Source organism: Vipera berus (assembly GCF_964194415.1).
Source record: "Vipera berus genome assembly, chromosome: 1".
Lineage (NCBI taxonomy): Eukaryota > Metazoa > Chordata > Lepidosauria > Squamata > Viperidae > Vipera > Vipera berus.
The window spans coordinates 48,531,075-48,554,794 of record NC_138202.1 but is presented as its reverse complement, the minus strand read 5'-3'; the positions used below and the strand labels follow the sequence as shown (position 1 = coordinate 48,554,794).

Here is a 23,720-nt window from a genome sequence, read left to right as displayed (position 1 = left end):
GTATGTGTTTGATAGGCAGTGGTTGGTCAGATCTAGGATGTGTTTTGGGGGGGTTGTATTTCTTTAGGATAGCTGTCAAGGCTTCTTTGATTGGCACTTGGGTGAAGAGGGATATGACATCGAAGCTCACAAGTAGGTCACAGGGCTGTAAGTTTAGTTTACTTATGATCTCTCTCTATATATATATAACAAAAGTATTATCCAAATCAGTTGTCCTGAGTCTGACCGGTTTGTGTTAAGAGTGTTAAGAATTTAGAACTAATGCCATTAGTTTTTGATATCAAAATGAGGTGATAGGCATAAAGTCAGAAGCATATGTGACTGTTTCAGTATGAGGTTTTATAACTTTTATAAATTATCCAACTGTTTGTACTGTTTCCCCAGCTAAGACCTTTTCGAGAATAGATTTAATGTAAATGGATTTTATGACTTTAGAGGCAAAATAATATTTATGAACTCTCTATTCTTTCCTTTAGCAGAATGAAGCATCAGACTCACAATGTCTGAAAGTCTATAAAGTTAATCAAATTCACAGAAATAAATAATGTCAAATTTAAAGCATTTCTGCATCCGTATTTTATCAGATAGTTCTGTGAAACAGGACGCTTACTACTGAGACTATGGCCACCAATCAAATGGACAATGAGATGAATACCATTCTTTGAGCACATATGAAAACAAGATTGAAGTCTACAATATATGCTGCAGAGGTTCCTGACCAGATAAAATGAAACTTATTAAACCACCCTCTCCCAGGAGGCTCAACCATTCTGTACTCCTTGAGAAGCCCTGAAAAACATAACCCTTAGTTATTGGTTGCTGAAGAGTAACTCCAATGATATAAAACTATTTGCAGAATATTTAAGCTTCTCTTTGATGTCAGAAGTTACCATTTTCAAACCATAGGGCTTTATTTTTTTAAAAGCATACAGAGCATTTCTAAAAAAAAAAGTCAAACTGAAATTTGGCTTCTGTTCAGACATGCCTGGACACATATCCAGCACCCCTTTTATTAAGTGAATCCTTGTACATGCTTGCTTCTGCATAGGCAAATTAATCAAAATGTGTCGGGATATATAACCAATTTCTTCTTGCAAGGCATGCTTAGCACATGTCCAGAGAAATACTTCTGGATATGCTTTGCAGATGTGCAGAATCCTATCATTGCATAGAAACGTACAAAGACACATAATAACCTTTCTTTGCACAAAGCTGCAATCATTGTGAGGGTAACATCTCTATGCAGTTGTAGACTGTGCACTTAGGCATTTAACAGTTTTGTACCAGCTTTTATTATCTGTTTAATGTATTTAATATAATTATTATAGCATTTTTAAACTGAAACATGTTCAAAACTAGGCTTTGCTTCAAAATACAGTTTTTCAGCATGGTCTTTTCTGATGGGGTTAGGCACTATATCATATACAGTTGAGTTTGTAATCAGATGACATCTGCGCTATGTGGGTTTCAATTATTTACTTTGATGATATATATCACTTATTAAAACTAATGTTAAGCTCCCATCATATGTTACTATACAGTGTAATTACTAACAGCTAATTTATTCACTCATACTATAAACTAACTGTTGATAGGGCCCATATACTGTACATGGTAGCTCAGCAAGACAGTCAAGGATTTTTTGATGAAGCACAATTAAGAGAGGTTACAATCTCTATTTTATTTAAAAATAGAAATGTTGTTAATTCACTCTTAATGTTGCCTTGAATTATGTAAAAGTCAGCTCTGAACACTTTCAGATGATGAAAAAGAAACAGATTAAATCAGTAACAACCATTGATGAGGGAATACTTGGAATCCAGATGAATACAAATGACTCACGAAGGTTAATGAGTTTCAACATGAGTTTAAAAGAATAGAATGAATATATTTGGTATGTACAGAACATTCTCCAATTTGTTCAGATAACTTTTCAAAGGTACATTAGTGTAAGCTAAATTGACTTTTTTTATTGTCAATTATAAAATTTCTCTTTCTTCCCCAATTAACTATCACATATCCTTAGTTCCATTCAAGAAAAGTTCACTCAATAAAGTAGACAAAAGTGACTACCTCATCAGAAATATCAGTCTTTGCTTTTTATAAAGAAAAATAAAGACTTTAACCAAAATATACAATTTTTCTACAGGGCTTTAAGAAAGTTTGCATCCAATCTAGCCTGTGCATGCATTCTGATTTTACTACTGTTATTACATCTTTTCCTCCAGGAATTTGCCCCATTTATATTTTAGAGTATAGATGGCTAAGATGAATTAAGTCTGCCCATTCCTATTATAATTCAGAATTGCATAAACTACAAAACTACAAATGAAATGGGCTGAACAATCCTATCTAATTAAAAAGTCTCTAACAAGATCAGCCCAATTCCCATTGGAGGTTTTGTACAAACTGCAAATACACAATCAATGATGGCTGCTTTTGCCTGGAGCAAGCTGAGAGATCCAGTCTACAGAATCTGATCAGCTTGATTACTTTGAGTATCATATAAAATAAACTGATCAAGCCATTCTGAGGCAAATCCTAAACTTTCCCAATCATCCATAGAGCATGTTTGCTCATCTTGCTCATCAACTCCATCTGGAAAAAGCAAAGAACATATTACATTTGCATAGGGAAACAGATTTGATGGGATGCTGTTTTACTGTTGTAGTTTTCAAATTTGCAGTCTTTTATGGCTTAATGTTGCATCAAGAATGAAATTATCCTCAAAGGATAACAGCAGGAAGCAAAATGTGAATTGCATAATGGGTACAAGGAACTAGGCCTATGAATTAAAATTTACAAAAGGCTACCTGCTATGAATATTTTTATCATCAAATCGTAAAGTCAAATTCCCAGAAATTCTTTAGGGTTGCAAATGTAAAAAATGATCAGTGCCCAAATTATATTCCTAAAAATAAAATTTGTTTTCCTCTCATAAAATACAGTGGTATCTTGATATTCAACTGCTTTGAAACTCATGGAATTTGGTACTCAACACATTTTGACACAAACATTTTGCCCCAATACTCATTGTTTGCTTGGTACTCAACACACAAGCTAGAACTTGTCATGTTGGCCGCATTGTGGGTCACTACATTATTCCTTATGGGAAAAATCTGGACCAATTAACAATGATACCTAGATACCACTATAGCTTGACACTCTTGTTAAATAGGATGCAATAGAAAATGAGACAAGTTGTTTCAGATAGTTGTTGTATCTTCAAATTTCTTGTTAAATCTTCAAATGTTTGAGAGAAAATAAACATTTCATCATATTCAATTTTATTCCTTTAATGGGAAGTAAGATTTTAAGCACCTGATATGTTATATCTTAACTGCTTTCCTACATACTTATTTCACAGTTGTCTTTATTACAATTGTATTCAATAAAAATTACTATTAAATTTGTCTTCTGAAGTATTCATAGCTACTGATACAATTGTGATTATAAGAGTATTTTATTTTATTTTAATTCTGCCTTTATTGTTTTTATATATAACTTAAGGTAGCAAAATACCTAATATTCCTTCCTCCTGCTGTTATTGCCCACAACAGCAACTATGCAAGGTGAGTTGGGTTGAGAGAGAGTGACTGGCCTACAGTCATCCACCAAGTGTTTGTGCCTAAGATGGGAGTAGAACTCCCAGTCTCCTGGTTGCTAGTCTGTTGCCTTAACCATTAGACCAAACTGGTATCAAGGAAATGAGATATTATCTTCATATTCTATTTCTATATCCTCTTCAAATGTGTTCAACTTAAATCCCTCATGAAATAATAGCTATGACCAAATATGTGCTTAAAATTATAATCAAATTTAATAATTTTATAAGTATGACATGAATATTATATGAGATTTATACTAATTGACAATCATAGTAAGAAATCAAAACAGCAATCATTTCAATTTATCTATTATTTCAGGCATGTATTCTAAAATAATGTATTCTCTATGTCAGGGCTGGGCAATTAATTTTCCCAAGGGGCCCCATGAGAAACTAGGACTGTTGTAGAGGGCTGCCATTCCCCCTGCTGCCCCTCCCACCATAGGCCAAACAGGGACAGTCAAAGAACCAGATGTGGTCCATGGGCCATGTAAAGCCCATATATGCTCTATGTCAACTGAATAAAAATATAAATCTATTTTGGAATTTGAAGCATTCTTTTAAAATACATGAGTGGCCAAAGAGTTACCCACTCGATAATTGCTAGAAGTAATGCTTTACAAAAAAACTAAGACCATTTAAATAGTTTTGTTTTCTAGAACAAAACTGACAAGAGGACTACATACAATGCAAAAAGAATAACCCATTCAATGGTGGCAGACTGCTATAACATGTTATTGCTTAATGCAAATTTAGTGCCAAACAATAATATGCACTTATCATTTAATATTGACTCAACTATCTACCAGTCTATTGTCATATTCTGCACTTAGGTTAACATCCATTCTGTGGCTGGGAATTCAAAGCCATCTGCAGACCCTGAAATCTTTTCTGAAACCATACTGGCCTCTCTCAGTGAGCAACAAGAGTTACCTTATGAAGTAACAATTCCCTATTTTTCTATATTCTGGCAAAGCAGCTTATAAATATTCCAATTGGCCTTATGGTCATAAAATAATTTTAAAACAACTTTTCCAATCTGACCGTATCCATTTGCCTGAAATTATAATGTCCACAGTCCACTGCTCCTCTCCCAATTTTTATTTATAAAATTTTTTATTTTTATAAAATATTGTGGCACTAACCTCTGGTTTACCCAAATGATGTTAGCCAACATTATCTCACTGATCATCATGTTATACCAAGTATTTAAATTAGGCAACCTTCCCTTTCAAATCTCAAGAAAGGGACACAGTCTGGGCAAAAAAGAGGGAGTTGATGAGAAAATCTTATAATTTATTTTTGTTGGTCAATTCCATTGTAACAGATGATGTTGTCACTTTCAGCTGATTCTCCAGTTAGTTTTAGTTAATCTTGCTCAGATTCAAAAGAAATTGCTCACAGTTGCCAGGAAAAGAAAGTTAATTTTCTGCACATGTGGCTTGACAAACAGAAAACTGTTCTGTCACTATGTATTTTCTACAGAATTGCATTGGACATTTTTTTAATTTTGACTTTAGGTCACTGCTAGTCAGAGGCTTGACCAATACTGGGTCAAAACTATATCTGTCATAGATATCAACTGGCTAAACATATGTCTTAAACTGTATTGATCAGATAATGGAAGAATTATGTCTTTATGGTTAATAGTTTTGTAATTCCAGAAATTATACCCAACAAGAGATAGGTTATACTTGGAGTTACTGGAAATGCTTAAATTGAAAATAAAATTTCCATTAAGTCATGTTCAAATAGTTACTACTTGGACACATCCATCTTTTTCCCATGATTGCTTTTTTAAAAAACAATAATATAGAACTGGTTTCCCACTGTCTTTTTCCATGATTGCTTTTTTAATCTTCTAGCCTAGTCTATAACCCCAAGTAGCCTCCCATTCAAGTACCAACTAGATCTGACCTTACTCTTCTTTTTCAGGATCAGGTTGATGCTATGTCAGCTGTATTTTTCACAAATAAAAGCCTTCATATTTGGTACTGATGGGAACCACTGCTTTCAGTACAGGTGGAAAAGACAGTTTTGCATAAGAACAATGCACTATGCAACTCAAGACTGTGACAAGACTACAAACCAGGACCTGTATGAATGAATGTTGCTCAATATTACTTCTTGTACTACCGTCCAAATTCCCTAGAGATATTAAAATAAATAACATGGAAAAGAAAAAAAGACAATATACTGGTATCATCTACAAAATTTTTTTTTCTGTTTGTTTCTTTACAAGGGAAACAAAGGTACATTTGAACTTCAGCAGCACCTCTCACCTGACAATGTTTGTGAGGCAAACTTTAGCACACATACCTCCCATTTGCAAAGTAAAAGCCCCTAAAATTATAATGTAAGAAAAAGTTTACCTCCATATGCATCACAAGCTGCAATTTCTCTTTTTCTTTGCGTTCAACACATCGCTGCAACTCCTCTTTCTCTGACAATACAGCACTGTGGTTTAATTGTGCTCTTAATTCCCAGATCTGTTTCTCCATCTCTTGCTTCTCTGGATCAGACCTGTCAACAACTGGAACACATGATACAATTTAGGATAAGACCAAACCAAAAGGGAAATCAAGGTTCCTTCTAAGCAGGATTTTTTTATGGAGCAATATAGTTAATGGAACATTCAAACATATGTTTCAACATATGCATGTCTATACTCCATCAACTTGATTTCCTTTTAGTTCCATGCTATTGCCTCCTTTGAATGACATGTTGAAGAGTAATGGAAAAACTGATTTGGGACACTGCAGATGGGGGAGCTGCCTTCCTCAGAAACCATCTCTAACTCCAGGATAACAATTAGCTTTTTAAATATTCACATTCACCTATTTCTAAGTGAGAAAAAAAGAGAAAGAGGTAAAACATTAGCAAAAGCAGAGAGCTAAAACACGTCTCTGCTTTATTTTTCCCTAGGTGGAGACAGCACCAGAGAGATATTCCCAAGGAAGGATATTTTTAAATCAAATATGAAAGAGGCATCGAAGATTGGATGAGAAAGATCAAGCTTTTATTAATTAAGGATAATTTTAGGTTTTTTCCACAGTTTCTGCTTGAGATTAAATCAACAACTGAACTGAAATCTTCAAAGGATGCAAGAAGGGAGCTTTTGGGCTGTGAGAATCCTTTTCAGCTCAATAGCAAAGGACAAATAAGGGTCCAGAGCTGATTAGCCCCTCTAAAGCTGCTCCATTTCTCAATGAGGATGTTTTCATTTTCATTTATAAAAAATATACAGTACAGATATAGAACAGAGTAAGATAAAGAAATAGGATTTTAAGATATAGCGCAGATAATTTTTTGATAAACCAGTAGTTTTTTTATCAAAATATCTCCACGCTCCTCCCTTCTCAATGCCAGGAAGGCATAGCTGCCAAAACTACAATGTTGGACAGTGGGGAAGCCGGGCAGAAGGCGAGAGCCCTGCAGCCAGAGGCCTCACGAGGAGCCAACAGAAGAAACAGAAGCTCCAAAGCCCTGCTGCAAAGAAGGCCGCAGGAAAGGAGACAGTAGCTGCAAAAACTGGGCTGCGCGGGGCATCTTTCTTTCTTTCCTCAGACCTGATCTGAGATCTCTTTTTCCCTCAGCTGTAACCCTCCCTTGAAGGAGGAGAAAAGGAACAACTCAGCAGAAAAGGCAAAGAAGCAGAAATAGAAAAAGGAACCAAAAGATAAAGAACCAAATGAACTCTGTAAAAACGGAATATAGATCTAGAAGGAGTGCCAGTACATATATAATTATATATGGAGAGAGATCAGCAATACAGGAATAACTGAATAACGGAGTTGGAAGGGACCTTGAAGGTCTTCTAGTTCAACCCCCTGCTCAAGCAGGAGACCCTAGACCATTTCAGACAAATGGCTGTCCAGTCTCTTTATATTGTCTCTCTCTCTCTCTGTGTGTGTGTGTGTGTGTGTGTAGATAGAGATAGATAGATAGATAGAGATAGAGACAGACAGAGACAGAGACAGAGATAGATAGATGATATATAGATAGATAGACAGACAGACAGACATAGACATAGACAGCTACGTAGATAGAGATAGAGATAGAGATAGAGATAGAGATAGAGATAGAGATAGAGATAGAGATAGAGATGATAGAGATAGAGATAGAGATAGAGATAGAGATAGAGACAGAGAGACAGCCTACAGAAAATAGATGGTAGAATTACAACATAGCTTTAGCACCAGGAATACTGATGTACGAATAAGGAATTCATATAAGATAAGAATATAAATAAAGCATCAATGTAGATAGAATACTAGTAGTAAGGTATTAGCTGAAGGCATTTGTAATTTACAATTCCCTTTTTGTTCACTATTCTTGTTTTTTTTTAAAAAAAGAAAAGAAAAGAAAGAAAGTCTACCCTAGCCATGAAGGGAGATACAAAAACAAACCAACTGTACCAGTTTCTAGTCCTTTTGTGATGAGTCTTGGTCAATCTGATCGTCTGCAGTTCAGAAAAGTACACGCAACACATAACTTGCTGATTGTATTAAGCAAACAAATGGGTCTATGGTTGGCACGATCTGGCCTATTTCTTTGTTTTTATAATGGTTCTAATCAATATAAAAATGTGCTAAACTGCTAAGATGGGTAAATAAGACAGCCAGCACAGGAGCCACCAACCTTGTTTTCCCTTTAGTAATTCTCGGGGTAAAGTTTTCTGCCAGAGCTCTTTCAGATTTTAGCTGTATAAGGATCTTGACCTCAGCAAGCTAATCAGGAAGACCACTTCAAGAGTCAGCCATAAAAGGATCATCTAGTGATTCCACTGTGAAAATATTCTGGTAATAGTATTTCCATGCCTCTCTTGTAGCTGTTAACTAAGTGCCAGAACCAAGCATGGTTTTTAAGCTTAGCAGCTGGAATTAAACTCTCCCACCTGAATTGGATAGTCACAGTTTCAGCAGATCTAAGTGACTTCAGAGGCCTAGAATATATCCTCACAGCAACCCTGAAAATTTAGGAAATCTAACCATACTGATCTGTTCAATGCCAAATGAAACAAAGGCTAAAATCTACCAAGCATAGATGATTTATTACTTCCATCTACTGCTGTATGAGATCTTAGAATGTAACCATACAACAATTCCTGACATGAATAGCAAACAGAAAGTTGCTAGAGTCTCTTCCGTAGCTCACACATACACTTTTGCTTGCCTCTCAGCTTTTATTCTATTCATACAACAGGAGATGCAGAGTGGAGAATAGATTATGAGACACTAGCAGGTCCCATAATCCTTCAACAGTCTATATGAAATTAGCACTTTCCACTCATTTTTTAATCTCAAAACGTTATGCAATACATTTTCCATAACTTAAAATTGTGTTTTCTTTAACTCCCAGTAACTATTTTTACATCAGTGTCATAATTCCACAACACCCCTATGGAGTAATATGTAAAATAAGTTGAGATGGTGAGCATTTACATGCTTGTTTATAAAAAATGCTTTTGTCTATGTGATATGACCTTAGCCTTATTTATCTCTGCCCCTTGGCAAAATATGGCTTACCAATCCAAATACTAAGTTCTTTTCACAGTAATGGATACCAAAAGTAGAAGGAAAAGTCCTACCTCTTTGCTTCCTCCTGTCATCCTTTTGCTCATCTAGATGGCTTTGGTGATGCTTAGCAACCTGAGTTATTTGATGTTGCATAGTCAAACGGTCCTCTTCTGCTCTAAGAAGTTGGGAACGAAGATCTTCAATCTAACACACACACATACATATACACAGACAAGTGCCAGCTTTTTAAACAAGCTAGAAAATGATGTCAATCAAATCTGGAATTGTATCTTCATGGATGTTATTAAATCTTTAAAGAACACAAAAGCACAAGCAAAATGAGATTCTTGTCTATTATCCATGAAGTATAATTAGTAATAAATCAAATAACATGAAATATTGATATCTGCCATTATATTTATTTGCCACCTATCTTGCTGTGGGGCTACTGTAGCAGTGGCGTAGCGTGGGTTGTCAGCACCCGGGGCAATTTGCGCCCCCTAACCCGGTGACGTCATGGCACCGCCGAAAAGACGCGCCCCGCAGCGGCGTAGACTTTCCAAGAAGAGTCGCGCGCATGCGGGATGCTTCCGAGTCCCTCTCGAGGGCGGCTGGGTAGGGCTCCGACCTGCAAGAGCCGCTGCATTCAAGCTCGCACGTGAGCCCCGCTAAATAAAGCCACGCATGCGCACGAAGCTAGGCCAGCCGGCCGGCGGGTCCATCTTCGCTTGGCCAAGCCTGCCGGGGCGCCTGCGGGGCGCTTGCGGTTGGCCTGAGCCTGGGCGGAGAGTTGGGCGCTTCTATTTATTTTATTCAGTTTATGTGGCCGCCCATCTCACCTGCCGGACTCGTTTCGCTTTGCAAGAAAGAGCAGCTCGAGAGCGGAGCCAAGCCGACTCTGTGCAGCCCTTGGGGCTCCCTGAGCAGCTCAGTGCGAGCGCGCCCCCACAGATGTTGCGCCCAGTGCGGCCGGCCCCCCCTGCACCCCCCACGCTACGCCACTGTACTGTAGGCAGCTTACAATAATAAAAAGGAAGAAAATGAAAGGAATGTAAACAGAAGTAAAATAATAGAACCATAAAATAAACAATAAAAAAGAACACAATCAGAATACTTCAATACGATAATAATACGTCACGATCTCATTAGAAATTGAACTCTGCTGTAGCTATAGCATCTGATTTTGAATTAAATTAATGAATGAACTCAAATGAAAGTAATATTTCTGTATGTTTGTGCACCTAAGAAAAAGGGGATGGATATAATAGATTTGAAAGACAATGGTATAATGTTACAGAGTGGAGAAACTGAAGGTGTAGGTATCCTAAAGCTGCTTTTTCCAAAAGGCAACTGGATTTGGTTTTTCCCTTGAAAACATTTTCAAAGAAAAAACCATGTCCAACTTCCTTTTGGAAAAAGCACCTTTGGGACAACCATGACCTGAATGATTGAGAATCTCCATAGACATGAAGGTGTAGGTTTAATTATCATTGAAAGGACTAAAATACTATGTATGTCAGAAAGTATGATTTCATATCATCCAGATTGTTCTGGTACATATGAAAGTAAAAACGCATACATTAGTAATATTTGTATATATTATGCTGCCATTAACAGTAATTACGGAAAAATTGATGAGTTTGGGGGAAAAATTACACCACAGTCTGAATGAATGCAATCCAGAGAACAAATTTGTTCCACATTACATGAATGCATGGTGGGGACAAGATGAAAGAGTAAAGAAAAAGTTCCAGGGTTCAGAGTGCAAGAATGGAAGTTGGGGAAAATGTGGACATGGAAGAATATTCAGATTCTTGTTGAAAGGAATATTTTAAATGAAATGTTAAGATGACAAAATTTAAATATATACAGAAATAACTGTGGGATATCACAGGAGAAAATTAAACATCTGAACACAATGGAAATCGGTCACTATATATGGTAAACCAAGAAGAGTCAGAATCAAGAATGGATGAGTGAATAATAAAAAATGTGGGAAAAATACACTACAGGTAGTCCTCACCTTACAATCACAATTGAGCCGAACATTTCCATTGTTAAGTGAGACATTTGTTAAGTGATTTTTGCCTCATTTGCCTATCTTACTACAGTTGTTAAGTGAATCACTGCAGTTAATAAGTTAGTAACCCTAGTTGTTAAGTTAATTTGTCTTCTCCATTGACTTTGCTTGTCAAAAGGTAGCAAAGGTGGACCACATGACACTGGAACACAGCAGTGGTCATAAATATGAACCATTTGCCAAGCATCTGAATTTTGATCACATGATCATGGGGATGGTACAAAGGTTGTAACCATGAAAAATGGTAACTTTTTTCAGTGCCGTTGTGTACTTTCAACAGTCTCTAAATGAACTGATGTAAGTTGAGGACTACCTGTATGAAAGAAGACTATTGAGATGGCTCAGTTATACAGACAAAATGGATGAAGATCAAATTGCAAAACAAGCATGTGAAGAAAGAATGGATGCTTTGAAATGTTGTTTGACCTAAAAAGGGAATAGTGTGATGGGTATATATGAATATACACTTGTCATGCAGGCATACCTCAGATACAGAAAGGCATGTTCAAAACCATACATATGGAAGATCTTGACTGGATCTTTTGGGTTTGTATATTATACTAAAATAAATCAGCCACAGAGTTGCTGATTGGGATTGACTCTTCCTGCCTAAGCCATTTTCCTAATTCTCATTAGATAAATAATTCTCATCTAGCTACTGTTTTCCTTGAAGGTGGAAAATACATATCAAATTATTATAAGCAAAATACACAAGATTTTGAATGGAAAATGGAGGCAGAGGTTTAATTGTGTTGCTGGAAAAACAAAAACATATCAGAAAGAAATTAGATATTATAAGGAATTCATTTTCAAACTATCATTTCTTTATGAAAAATGCAGCAAAGTATTACAACTTCACCACACATGGCAAAAATGTCCAATGTGTTAATTTATTTAATCATGACCTTTTGCATTCTTTTAAAACATATCAGAATGTCTATATTAGGAAGCCTGAAGTTTTGAATTAGCACATCACATTAATGCATCTTGAGCAATAAATAGAACATTTCAACCTGTACTATTTATTATGCTACTTTATTTTCAAACACATTAATCTACCACTTATATAATAGATACTGTGAATTGGTTTGAGAAAATGCAAAAAACAAGTGAACAAACAAAACCAAATCGAAAACTCAAACCAATTAAGATTATGAAAGCTTTTATATGACCAGAGACAGCCCACCTTCCTAAAAACACAGCTTGTATTAACAGTATCGGTTACAGCAAAGAAGAATTGAAATGTACAATAACGCCAGGAAACAAATGCTTTGAATTGCAGCAAACTAAAATATAAGAAATTAAATATGTAAATGAAACATGCATTGGTATTCTGTATGATAGTTTTCTGCATTATGTAGGAAAGGGTTCCCTCTGCACTCCATTCTAGTCCAAAAATGTAACAACAGAAAACTATTGAAAATGGAATACAGAGAGCTGGTTCAAATCTCCATGTAGTCATGAAACCAATTTACTGATCTCAAATCAAATCTCCTTTTAAAGTGTCCCATGCTGAAGGACAAAGATACAAAATGTAAAACAATAAACTCAATCCCTTTCTTAAAAAACCTGGAGAACATCTTTGGTAGGTTGGTACCATCTCATAAGGCAAAACAAGACTACTGTCTTCTGTTATATATTTCTAGGCTTTTTTGGCATATTTAATTTTGTAATCTAACATAGGACACAGACTTCTGAGAACATCCTCAGCACATCTTCTCCCAATTGTCTGCTGAGATAGCCGGTACAAACTTTATGAAACCCAAATATTAAATGTTAAACCCAAATATTAAATGTTAAAGAAATTACCTGGTGGAGAAGAATTTCTCTACTACTTTCTGAATGATCAAGTTTCCTCTGGGAATCCTCCAAAACCTGTTCAAGCTTATTAGAATAAGAAACAATTTCACTTTTGGGTTTGGGTTATATTAAGTACCATACCTAAATAATTCAAAGTATTTTGAAAGTGCTATTTATTAAGCAATGCTATATGTAAATTCAAAAATGCTTTTCATCTCAGTGGTATCTTAAAGCAAATGATCTGTTTACAGACAAATCTATCTATCTATCTAGTATCTATATGTCTAAGTATCTATCTATCTATCTATTTGCTGCCTATCTTGTGGTATGGGAAATTCTGAGGAGCATTGAATTTTCTTTAACATTCTGTTACAATTAAGCTTTAGAGCAGGGGTGTCAAACTGCCGGCCCGCGGGCCGGTTTCATCATACTGAAGCCGCGCCCACCCCATTGCCAGCAATGCAAAAAGAGTTGCGGTATGTCGCAGCACGTCATGTGACGTGGCAAGTTTGACACCCGTGCTTTAGAGCTTCCCCTGCTACTGAGTCCAATGCATTTTTAAAGGTGATTTAGTTCCTAGAAATCTCTTGGGCTGCCGGATAGGAGTGTAGGATACGAACAGCCTAAATTTCAACCCAGAACGTAAAATAGAAAAGAACACTGCAGTCCTTCGGGAATAGGGCGGTATATAAATTCAACTAATAAATAAATAAATAAAAATATATCTACCAGCAATACAAAACAGAAAGAAAGTGCAATGCTCTTATAAAATGACTGATATTTTTAAAAAAGTATCAGTGCCTCAGGATTCGTCTTCTATGATTTTCAAGGTACAATTCAAGATGCTTAAACCAAAACTTTGAATAGCTTGGATCTTATTGTAACCACTAAGAACAAAATGTCCTCTTCCAATATTCCCTTTGAAGAGTATCTGGAAATAATAATTGGTGCAAACATGTGGCAGCCAAAATAATACCACTTATTTTTTTCTAATTATATCACTTCACATTTAAACTGCTTTGCCTGGCAGTTCATTTACAGATCAAGTGCAAAATACTATATATTATCAACCAGGATATCGTCATACATAAACCTGACCATCAACTGCATTCATCTTCAGAGGCACTATTCTATATACCAGAGGTCCCCAACCTTTTGGCCACCAGGAACCAGTTCCATGGAGAAAGGTTTTTCTGCGGACCGGAGGGGGCATCGTTTCATGTACTGCCTGCATCCCGCGGATGGGGCTTTGCTTGTTTGTGCGGACTGGTTTCTGGCATGCCGCGGCCCGGTACTGGTCCACAGACTGGGGGTTGAGGACCCCTGCTATATACCATTGCCCAAAGAGTATAGCAGAAAGATGAAGAATAGTATTTTTGGTGACGGCACTTTGTAGTTTTCTCCAACAAGGATATTTGGTCTACTTTCTTCCACCAACTTTAATTCTTGCATGTCTATACAAAAATTTCAATTATTCAAGTTCTCTTGGTTTTAATGAGATGTAACTGGTTTAAACCAGACTTAAGTTCCACTGATGTTCAAGTCATATCCCGTTTACAGCCTACCCACCACAACTTAAATTTCTTTGTATGGGGCCAAAAACTGTGGAACCTCCTTTATTTGAAGGTACAGATAATTATTAATGTTGTTTCCCTTGTGCCACATTCAGAGCCTATTAGTATAGACCAGGGGTAGGCAACCTCGGCTCTTTTATGACTCATGGACTTCAACTCCCAGAATTCCTGAGCCAGCTTGGCTGGCTCAGGAATTCTGGGAGTTGAAGTCCATGAGTCATAAAAGAGCCGAGGTTGCCTACCCCTGGTATAGACAATAAACAGAGCATTTTCTTTAAAAAAAATCCAATATTTAGGATTGAAAACTAATGAGAAAAGAAGTATATTTTGTCCTGTTTAGGGTGCTTTTCATGAAAATATTGTGAACTAGACTTCAGAGACAATTTCAGTTTGAAGCCCAATTTCTCAGTTCAAATCCCCTTTAGAAGCAGAATTACATGAGGAAGATGGGGCAACAAACAGCAAGATCCGCCATAATTCTGACTACACTTCATTAGCTGATTGGTGAATGCTTGCCAGGGGATAATTATTCTACTTGGAGAGATCTCCCCATGTAATTTAAAATTATGATCGTCCAGAGTTCTATGGGGAGCTTACATTAGTAGAACAGATGCTCCATGCATACTATCCTCATCAGGCTGAACACTTGGCTTAACATTCCAACATGTGCAAAAATGCCTTCCATACAGAAAACCAGCATATGATGAGGAATGGTTCAGATCAGCTTCCCTCCCCTTTCTTTTCTATATTTTGCAATCTTAACATGAAAAAATAAACCACAACTATGCCATCTGATAGCTGGGAAAAAGTTCAAGCACCTTTTTCCTTAATCACATAGGGAAAAGCCAGTACAAGACACCACATCACTACAATAGAATTTTTAAATCTTACTTTGCTTTTTTCATCTTCCACTTTTGCAATTTTATTTTTCAAGATAATTTCTGCTCCATTGGCTTTAGAATCTTGTTGCTTTAAAGCCTTGAAAGAAAAAGAGAGATGTGGGGTTCAAGGGAATAATTAATGTATAAATATGCTAAACAATATTGACTTTGGTGTCTTTTGTCTGATGATACCATATAAACTATATGTACATATTATAGGTGCATACTGTTCAAAAATAAAAGCTGACACTGACATATCCTAATCTGTGAATATCTCTGGTCCAAACATTGAACTAAATTTCACTGAAGACCTGTTTTTTTTAATCAGAGAGTACCACCCACCATATTGTACGGTACAGACAAAGCAAGAAAGGTTGTATATTAAAAGAATTCAGAAGTCACTGATTTTCCATATGCAGGAAGTCCTCATTTAGCAACCACTCGTTCAGCAACCATTCAAGCTTATGAAAATATTGAATGAATTGTAATTACTATGGGACTTTGTATTTATGGCCATTGCAATCACCTGATCATGATTTGTGATCTTCCCTGCCAGTTTCCCACAAGAAAACTCAATAGGGAAGTCAGCAGATAGTTAGAAGTGGTAGTCATATGACATCCCTGCTTAACATCTGGCATGGTCCTCATTTAACAATGGCAACCAGGACTGCCACTGTTAAGTAACACAGTCACATGGTTTTCAAATTTACAACTGTTACTTATTGATGGAGCTTCCAGTCTCTATTAGCACTGTTAAATGAGGACTATCAGTAGTGTGTGTGTGTGTGTGTGTGTGTGTATACATACACACATACATATATACACACACACATATACACACATATACATATACATAAAAGGTAAAGGTTCCCCCGCACATGAGTGCTAGTCGTTTCCAACTCTAGGGGCCGGTGCTCATCTCCGTTTCAAAGCCAGAGCCAGCGCTTGTCTGAGGACATCTCCATGGTCATGTGGCTGGCATGACTAGATGCCAAAGGGGCACGGAACGCTGTTACCTTCCCACCATAGTGGTCCCTATTTTTCTACTTGCATTTTTACGTGCTTTCAAACCACTAGGTTGGCAGAAGCTGGGACAAGTAACAGGCGCTCACTCTGTTACACGGCACTCGGGATTTGACCTGCCAAACTGCCGACCATCTGATCGACAAGCTCAGCGTCCTAACCCACTGAGCCACCGCGTCCCATACATATACATATACACATGCACACACACACACACACACACACACATTGCACAACTCTAATGGACAGACACAAAAAGTCTTGTCAGAAAGTAAGATTTCCAGATTGCTTGCTGGAAGTACAGTATATCTTAGATTATCTTAGGGAGCACCTGCTGCCAGCATCAACTTCCCATCGTCCTGTGCGCTCCCACAGGGAGGGCCTCCTCAGGGTCCCGCCAGTCAGGGAGTACCGGCGGTCAATCCCCAGGGGGAGAGCGTTCTCGGTGGGCGCGCCTGCCCTATGGAATCAACTGCCTGTGGAACTCCGGATCACCCCTGACCTTCGCTCGTTTCGCCAGGACCTAAAAACCTGGCTATTTGAGTTAGCCTGGACTGAGGGATTTTAAGGTTTTAAATTTTAAATTTTAAACTCTTTGGGGGCTATTAATTTTATTTTATTTTAATTTGTACATTGCACTGTTTTAATTTGCCCTGTAAACCGCCCTGAGTCCCTCGGGAAAAGGGCGGTATATAAATGTAAACAAATATATATATATATATATATATATATATATATATATATATATATATATATATATATATATATATATATATATATATATATATATATATATATATATATATATATATATATATATATATATATATATATATATATATATATATATATATATATATATATATATATGCTTCATGCACGGAACTACACTTCTTTGTAAAGGGGTATGAACTGCAAGGGATTGCACAGATATTGTTTCCATCAGAGGATAATAGGTAAACTTAAATCAGGCAATGAGGAAGTGTAACTCAATGCCTATCATAAGGAGATCCCTCGTGGCTCTAGTTTTCTCATGAGCCTTTCTGCAGGTAGAAGCTTTAACTTCAACAGAAACCCTTTTCAATTTCAGACCCAAGGCAGATAGAGAAGATAAGGCACTAACTCTTTCTTTCTCAGCTATTTGTACATTCAAAATCATCCTTTTAATCCATTGTTCTTCTTTCCAAAACACACAAGTGATAGATCCCTATATAGCTGATATTCCTGAAGAAAATAGCAGAGAGAGAGAGATAATCTTGCCAATTGTGCAAAAGGTGTCCAACCCTGACATTCAGGTTTAAGCCACTTACCATTGCTACATATGCCACAGGAGAGAAGAACTACAAAATTGCCACATAATTTATGGTTCTACTTCATAGCTTTTTCAGTTGTTTAGTCAAAAATCTTAAAATTTTGGGAGACAAGAAAAACCATATCCAACTGGAAGAGCTACACAAGTTCTTACAATAATGTATTAAACCTTAATGCTCAGATCTTGGTGACTTGCAACATACTAATATAAGGTCTTCATGTATAACCCCGCCCTGCCAAACCTTTAATTTTCATATACACAGGTTGAACTCAACAAACAGCTGAGTTTGTACTACTGTAGCCCCTCACTCTTATGACTTTATGGAAGCTTATAAATATATGGTTATACCGGAAGATTTTTTGAATTGATTATGGTTATCATCATTTATGATCATGTTCTGGTCAGAGCAATACTATTGTACTGCAGTCCCTGTAACTCCATTGTTCCGATATGCTGCTTGGGTTCCTTGATGTTGAGAAAATTTATAAATTGTGCAAAATTTGCTCACGGATACAATTTAAGGTGCTAGTTAACATCTTTAAAGTCCTACATGGCCTAGGGCCAGGCTATTTGAAGGCTGCCCATTACACCCATCTGGCCCACCAAGATTGGAAGGCAAGGTATCCCATCAATTAGGGAAGCATGTCAAGTGAGACCACTTCCCACTATAGTAAAAGGTAAAGGTAAAATTTGCATGAAGAACGTTAACAAAATATTCACTACCGAGCATATATATTTGATAATAAATAAATGTGTTTTTTTAAAAAAACCCTTGTAAACGTGCATATTTGGGTTTGCAAGGTATAGTATGATATTAAATTATACATCAACTTCCTAAATCCAAAATAAGCAGAAGCCCAAAAGCAATGGAAAGAAAATGCTAGACATCATGAGAATCTTCACTGTGGAACTTAACCGCTTTCATTTCCTCTTTGCTCTAATCAATCACAATCTTTCACAATCATTCAAGGTAATTTAAAAACGAAGGAGAACACCAGAAAAAAAAATCCCTGACCTAATAAGAGCACGTGAAGTTGAAAAGCTATTACTTTTACTAAACTTGTGTGGTAGCTTTTTTTCCCCCCCTCTAAAGAGAAAGCCACTTTTTTCAAAACTGAAAGCATCAATCTAAATTAATCCCTAGTGATTTATACTTCTCTATATAATCTACAATTGCTTTTCAGAAAAATGCACCCAGGTCACTACATTTATTAAAGCAACCAAATATGATATTAAACTTTTCATAGACTCGGCGAGACACCAGAGTAAAGTCAATTGAAAAACGACTGCCACTAATTGCCCAGACATTTACATTAATTCCAAAATTATAAGCTATATATTTAAGAACCCTGGCCTCTCAAGTACAGGGGTGGAGGAAATTAACTACCTCTCCCATATGCACTTTATGCATTCTTTTCAAAGAAAAGGTGGGAAAGGCTTTATTTGTTCTGAAGCAAACAATAGCTCAGTTTGCCTTCACAGCACAGACTCTTGTTCTCCTGGATGCATTTTCATTCAAACACAGCTGATTATACGGCACCAGGAAACTGGCTACCCATTACATTACATTTTCTCTTCAAAAGAAAAGTATGTGCTGGTGGCTGTTAATAATACCTTCCATAGTTTAAATCTTAAATGTACCTGAAATTGTTTTAAGGCAGCATCCTTTCAACTATTGTATAATGGGAACCAATACTGCCTGCTTCCAGCATGAGAAGTCTTTTTTTTTATAGAAGAAAAGTTACCAGATCTGGATTTGAAATTACACTAGATAGCAGCAGTGAGATTTCCTCTACTGCTGTGCTGTCAACTGGCAATTATTTGGATTTTGTAGCTGAAATCTGGGAGCCACACTTCACCACTATCTTGTCAGTGTGCATGACCTCTATCATGGAGGGGGGGGAGGAATTCATCCCTTTAAATAATTAACACAGGCTAGATTGCCAGCATGAAGCACTTTTGTAGTTTTAAACGTATACCAAGGCCTTTATGCATACTTCCTGCAGGTGCACAGACATGTGTCCCAGTTGGTCTTGGCGTCTTTCTACCAACTGCCTTTCTGATCGGATTTCTCGTTCGATCTCTTGAAGTCTTCTCTCTACCCGCTCTGATACCTATATAAGCATGCAGATTTCAGAGAAGAAACTTTTGTTAAGATGTTAAGAAAGCAAACAGAAATGTTCCAAATTTATAACAGAAGGAAAGTACCAAAACATAATGGCCTATTTAATTTATTCCAAACATTAATACTATTATAAAAGGTAAAGGTAAAGGTTCCCCCGCACATGTGTGCTAGTCGTTTCCGACTCTGGGGGCCGGTGCTCATCTCCGTTTCAAAGCCAGAGCCAGCGCTTGTCCGAGGACGTCTCCGTGGTCATGTGGCCGGCATGACTAGACGCCAAAGGCGCATGGAACGCTGTTACCTTCCCACCGTAGTGGTCCCTATTTTTCTACTTGCATTTTTATGTGCTTTCGAACTGCTAGGTTGGCAGAAGCTGGGACAAGTAACAGGCGCTCACTCTGTTACGCGGCACTCGGGATTCGACCCGCCAAACTGCCGACCTTCTGATCGACAAGCTCAGCATCCTAACCCACTGAGCCACCGTGTCCCTAATACTATTATAAGATGTGCTTATTGTAGAAATATGAACCAAATAATAAGCGGAGCAAAATGAAACCAATAGAGTTATATCTGATTGGAATCTGTTTATTATCAGATGCATTTTTTTTCACCAGCAGAATGGGGAAAGAGACTATCAGCATTTATTCCCTTTGCCTTGGTTTATTCCCTTTGCCACAGTTGGTCTACTATCTTTCAGCACAAAAAGGGAACTAGCACGGAGAGGCTTCAGGTATAAGGAAATTGCTGCGAATTATTCTTTTGCATCGTGCTGATAGAATCCTCTACTGGACGATAGAAACCTCCTTACCTTGAATAAGACCATTCGTTCAGCTAGTTTTGGTACCAGACAGCAGAAGATCTTAACATTATGAAACAAGACTTCTCCATCTCTATTTAGAAACACAGGAGTTTGAATCTGCAATGTTCTACAAGCAATGAATATCCCATACTACCATGATTTAGCCTGTTTTAAAATCTAAAGTCATCAAAAAGATCCATAAACCACTAATAAGTCATATTTATATGAGACAGCTTTTATACTGCTAACTAGATGTCCATCAGTGGAAGAACACAATTTAGAAATAACTTGCAATCTTACAATTAAGCTGCAGCTGCTTAAGCAAAAGTTTTTACTGAGAAAATATCTCTTGTCCACTGCTACCAATTAACTTTCCTCCCTATCACTATTTGCATTAATAACACAGTGGATATGAAAGCTAAGAATAGATGGATTGGGCTATTCTAATTGTTTATACCAAGTTCTGCATTTGTTTATTTGATGACCTAAGACTGTGAAAATTATTTTAAGCCAGAAGAAATCTTAGAAAACAAATCAAGCATAAGAATTATGTTCACTGGTGGAGCTTTACATCCTGCCTAATACTTTGTCATTTCCCATATAATAAAATCAAAACAAATTATGTAAAATAAAATGAATCCAGATATGTAAGTTTGTATTCGTTGTCCACTTCATTTATTTTTAATCTCCACTCATTCTCCCCTTGGAAAATTACATCTATATCCTCTGAAACTTCAGATGTTCTCTACTGTTAAGGCATTGATGAGATCCTGATCAGCTTAAATTCAGCAAGTTTATTACAACCATTGGCTTCCACGTTATATCCTGAGACATAAAAACTGGCTATTGTTTTCCTCTGCATCGCATCAGTATATAGCATGGAGTTTGGAAAGTAATACTCATCAGTCAAAACACTGCTGCAACCAATCCAGCAAAGGAGATTCCCATGCTAAAGCTGGGTTATGTAGCTACTTCAGACACAAGGCTGAATCTGTATTCCAACATTCACATCTGGATCCTGTTAAATTAGCAGGAAAAGCCTTTTGATATTGGCAGGAACGTACATCTCCTCCCAGGGATGCTAGCTGTGCACATGTAGAATTAGATCAGGCCAGTAATGTGAAAAGGTTGTATTTCCATATATCAATGCCAGTATATTTCCATATATCGGTGCCAGGTTTTTTAAATTGTTATTAAAACTTTCCTGAACAACAAATGAAGAACTGAATTAGAATAACTTCTAATTTTTAAATAATAAAATGTGATGGAATGAATCAGGAATTTTATTTTAATTGCAATTGCTTGCTTCAATTTTCTAACTTTGCAAGATAGAGGGAGCACTCATGTTTGATAAAGCTGAATTCTTTCCTTTATTTATTTGCAGACACTACCCTCTAGTGTCAAATAACATTTACATGTTTAGCATGTCTAAAAATGATACTCTGCTGCCTAGTCTACCCTGTTTCCCATATAAATTCATTCAAATAAGAAAGTATTTTTTTCTTTTTTGTGGGAAAAGTCATTTAAATCATATCAAGGGGTGGATAATTAATCCATGGTTACTAAAACTTAATTTCCAATGTACTGAAAAGTATTACTTTTCAAACTTTGAGGGAGGGGATAGTTCACCTGTTCTGAAAAAGGAAGTTGGTCTGCTCTTCCCTTAAGAAATCATCACTGGATCCCATGAAATTGAACAATTTTTGTCTAGTCTTCACCTTCTCATTTTAGAATAGGTTATTGAGAAGATAGATGATTGACTTCTAGCTCCAGAAGGCCTTCAAGTTAATGTATTATCTGGATCCTTTTCACTCATGTTTTGGACTTGTTATAGCACTGCATTAGTCACACTTACAGATGATGGCTTTCAGATCTGAAATGTGGGGGAAACACAGTTATTTTGACCTCCATGACTCCCAACATGGATACTTCTAGACCATATTAGGAAAGGAGGAACAATTTACATTTATTTATTACATTTATTCTTCAGGGCTGGTGATGGGAAGAAAAATCTAGCTTCCAATTCCTACTTTTCAAGATGCTTCAGGGCTTTATTCTATTCAATATTCAACATCTATATGAAGTTAATGAGGTCATTCATTGACAAAGAGTGATGCGTCATCAGTATAGTGACGATATCCAATTTATATCTCCACCCTGTGATAACCAAATAGGCTTGGGGGATTTGAATGGGGAAAAACAGATTATAGCTCAACCTTGGTAAAACCAAACAGCTGTGACTTTTGAGGCCTCCTGGTGCTGGAAATTTTCTGTTTATAACTCTGAATAGAGTTGCACATTCCCTGGCAGAGTTGGCACTCAAGCTGGAGTACCCTCTTGGTCTCAAGCTCCTGATCCAACGCTAGAGGGCCTTTGCACAAATCTATCTTGTGTGCCAATTGCACTCATTTCTCAATTGAGAAGCCTTGTTCATGAACGCACTGTAGTCACCTCCTGATTACATTAATGCATTGAGGCTGCCTTTGAAGAGCATTCAAAAGCTGCAACTGATCTAGAATGCTGGGACATAGGCAATTTAGGATATACCATAATATGCTTCTATAGCATCAGTGGCCTGTGAATTCCACAGGCTTCCAGTTGGGGGCAAATCAAAGCCCTGTTTGGCCCAAGGCCAATTATTTGCAGGTCCGCTTGTTCCAATTCTTTCTGCTCACCGTATGAGATCTAACAAGGTAGGTATGCTCTGAGTCCCTTCTATAAAGTAATATTATTTAACAGGACCTAGAAAGCAGGTCGAAACACCTGCTTGAAACACCTGCCTTCTGAAAAAGCATCTCTCTCCCCCTCCCCCAAAGATCCAAGCGATCCCAACCCTGTTATAACCTTTTATAACTCTTTAAAGACTTGGCCTTTCCTTTAAAAATTGGAGCCTGGACGTGAGGCAAAGTCAGTTGGTTGGTTTGTTGTTCTGACTGCTATTGATTTGCAAGAGGGAACGGGTTGCTTGAATCTTAGGCATATTGTGTTGCTAGCATTGTTCAA

General features: G+C 37.0%; 1 protein-coding gene across 5 annotated transcripts in view; it reads right to left on the bottom strand.

Moving 5' to 3' along the window:
• CEP128 (centrosomal protein 128) overlaps window positions 1-23,720 on the bottom strand; it is a 223,176-nt gene that overhangs the window by 181,863 nt on the left and 17,593 nt on the right. For 4 of the 5 annotated variants that reach the window (XM_081316241.1, XM_081316238.1, XM_081316240.1 and 1 more), the window contains exons 8-12: window positions 19,794-19,910; window positions 15,472-15,558; window positions 13,016-13,090; window positions 9,198-9,330; window positions 5,980-6,140 (exon numbers count right to left, since the gene is read on the bottom strand). In XM_081316241.1, the coding sequence (XP_081172367.1) occupies window positions 5,980-6,140; window positions 9,198-9,330; window positions 13,016-13,090; window positions 15,472-15,558; window positions 19,794-19,910 (573 nt within the window). Of the gene's footprint in view, window positions 1-5,979; window positions 6,141-9,197; window positions 9,331-13,015; window positions 13,091-15,471; window positions 15,559-19,793; window positions 19,911-20,726; window positions 20,793-23,720 lie in introns of those variants that run through there. The other variant, XM_081316242.1, reaches the window with a different exon arrangement.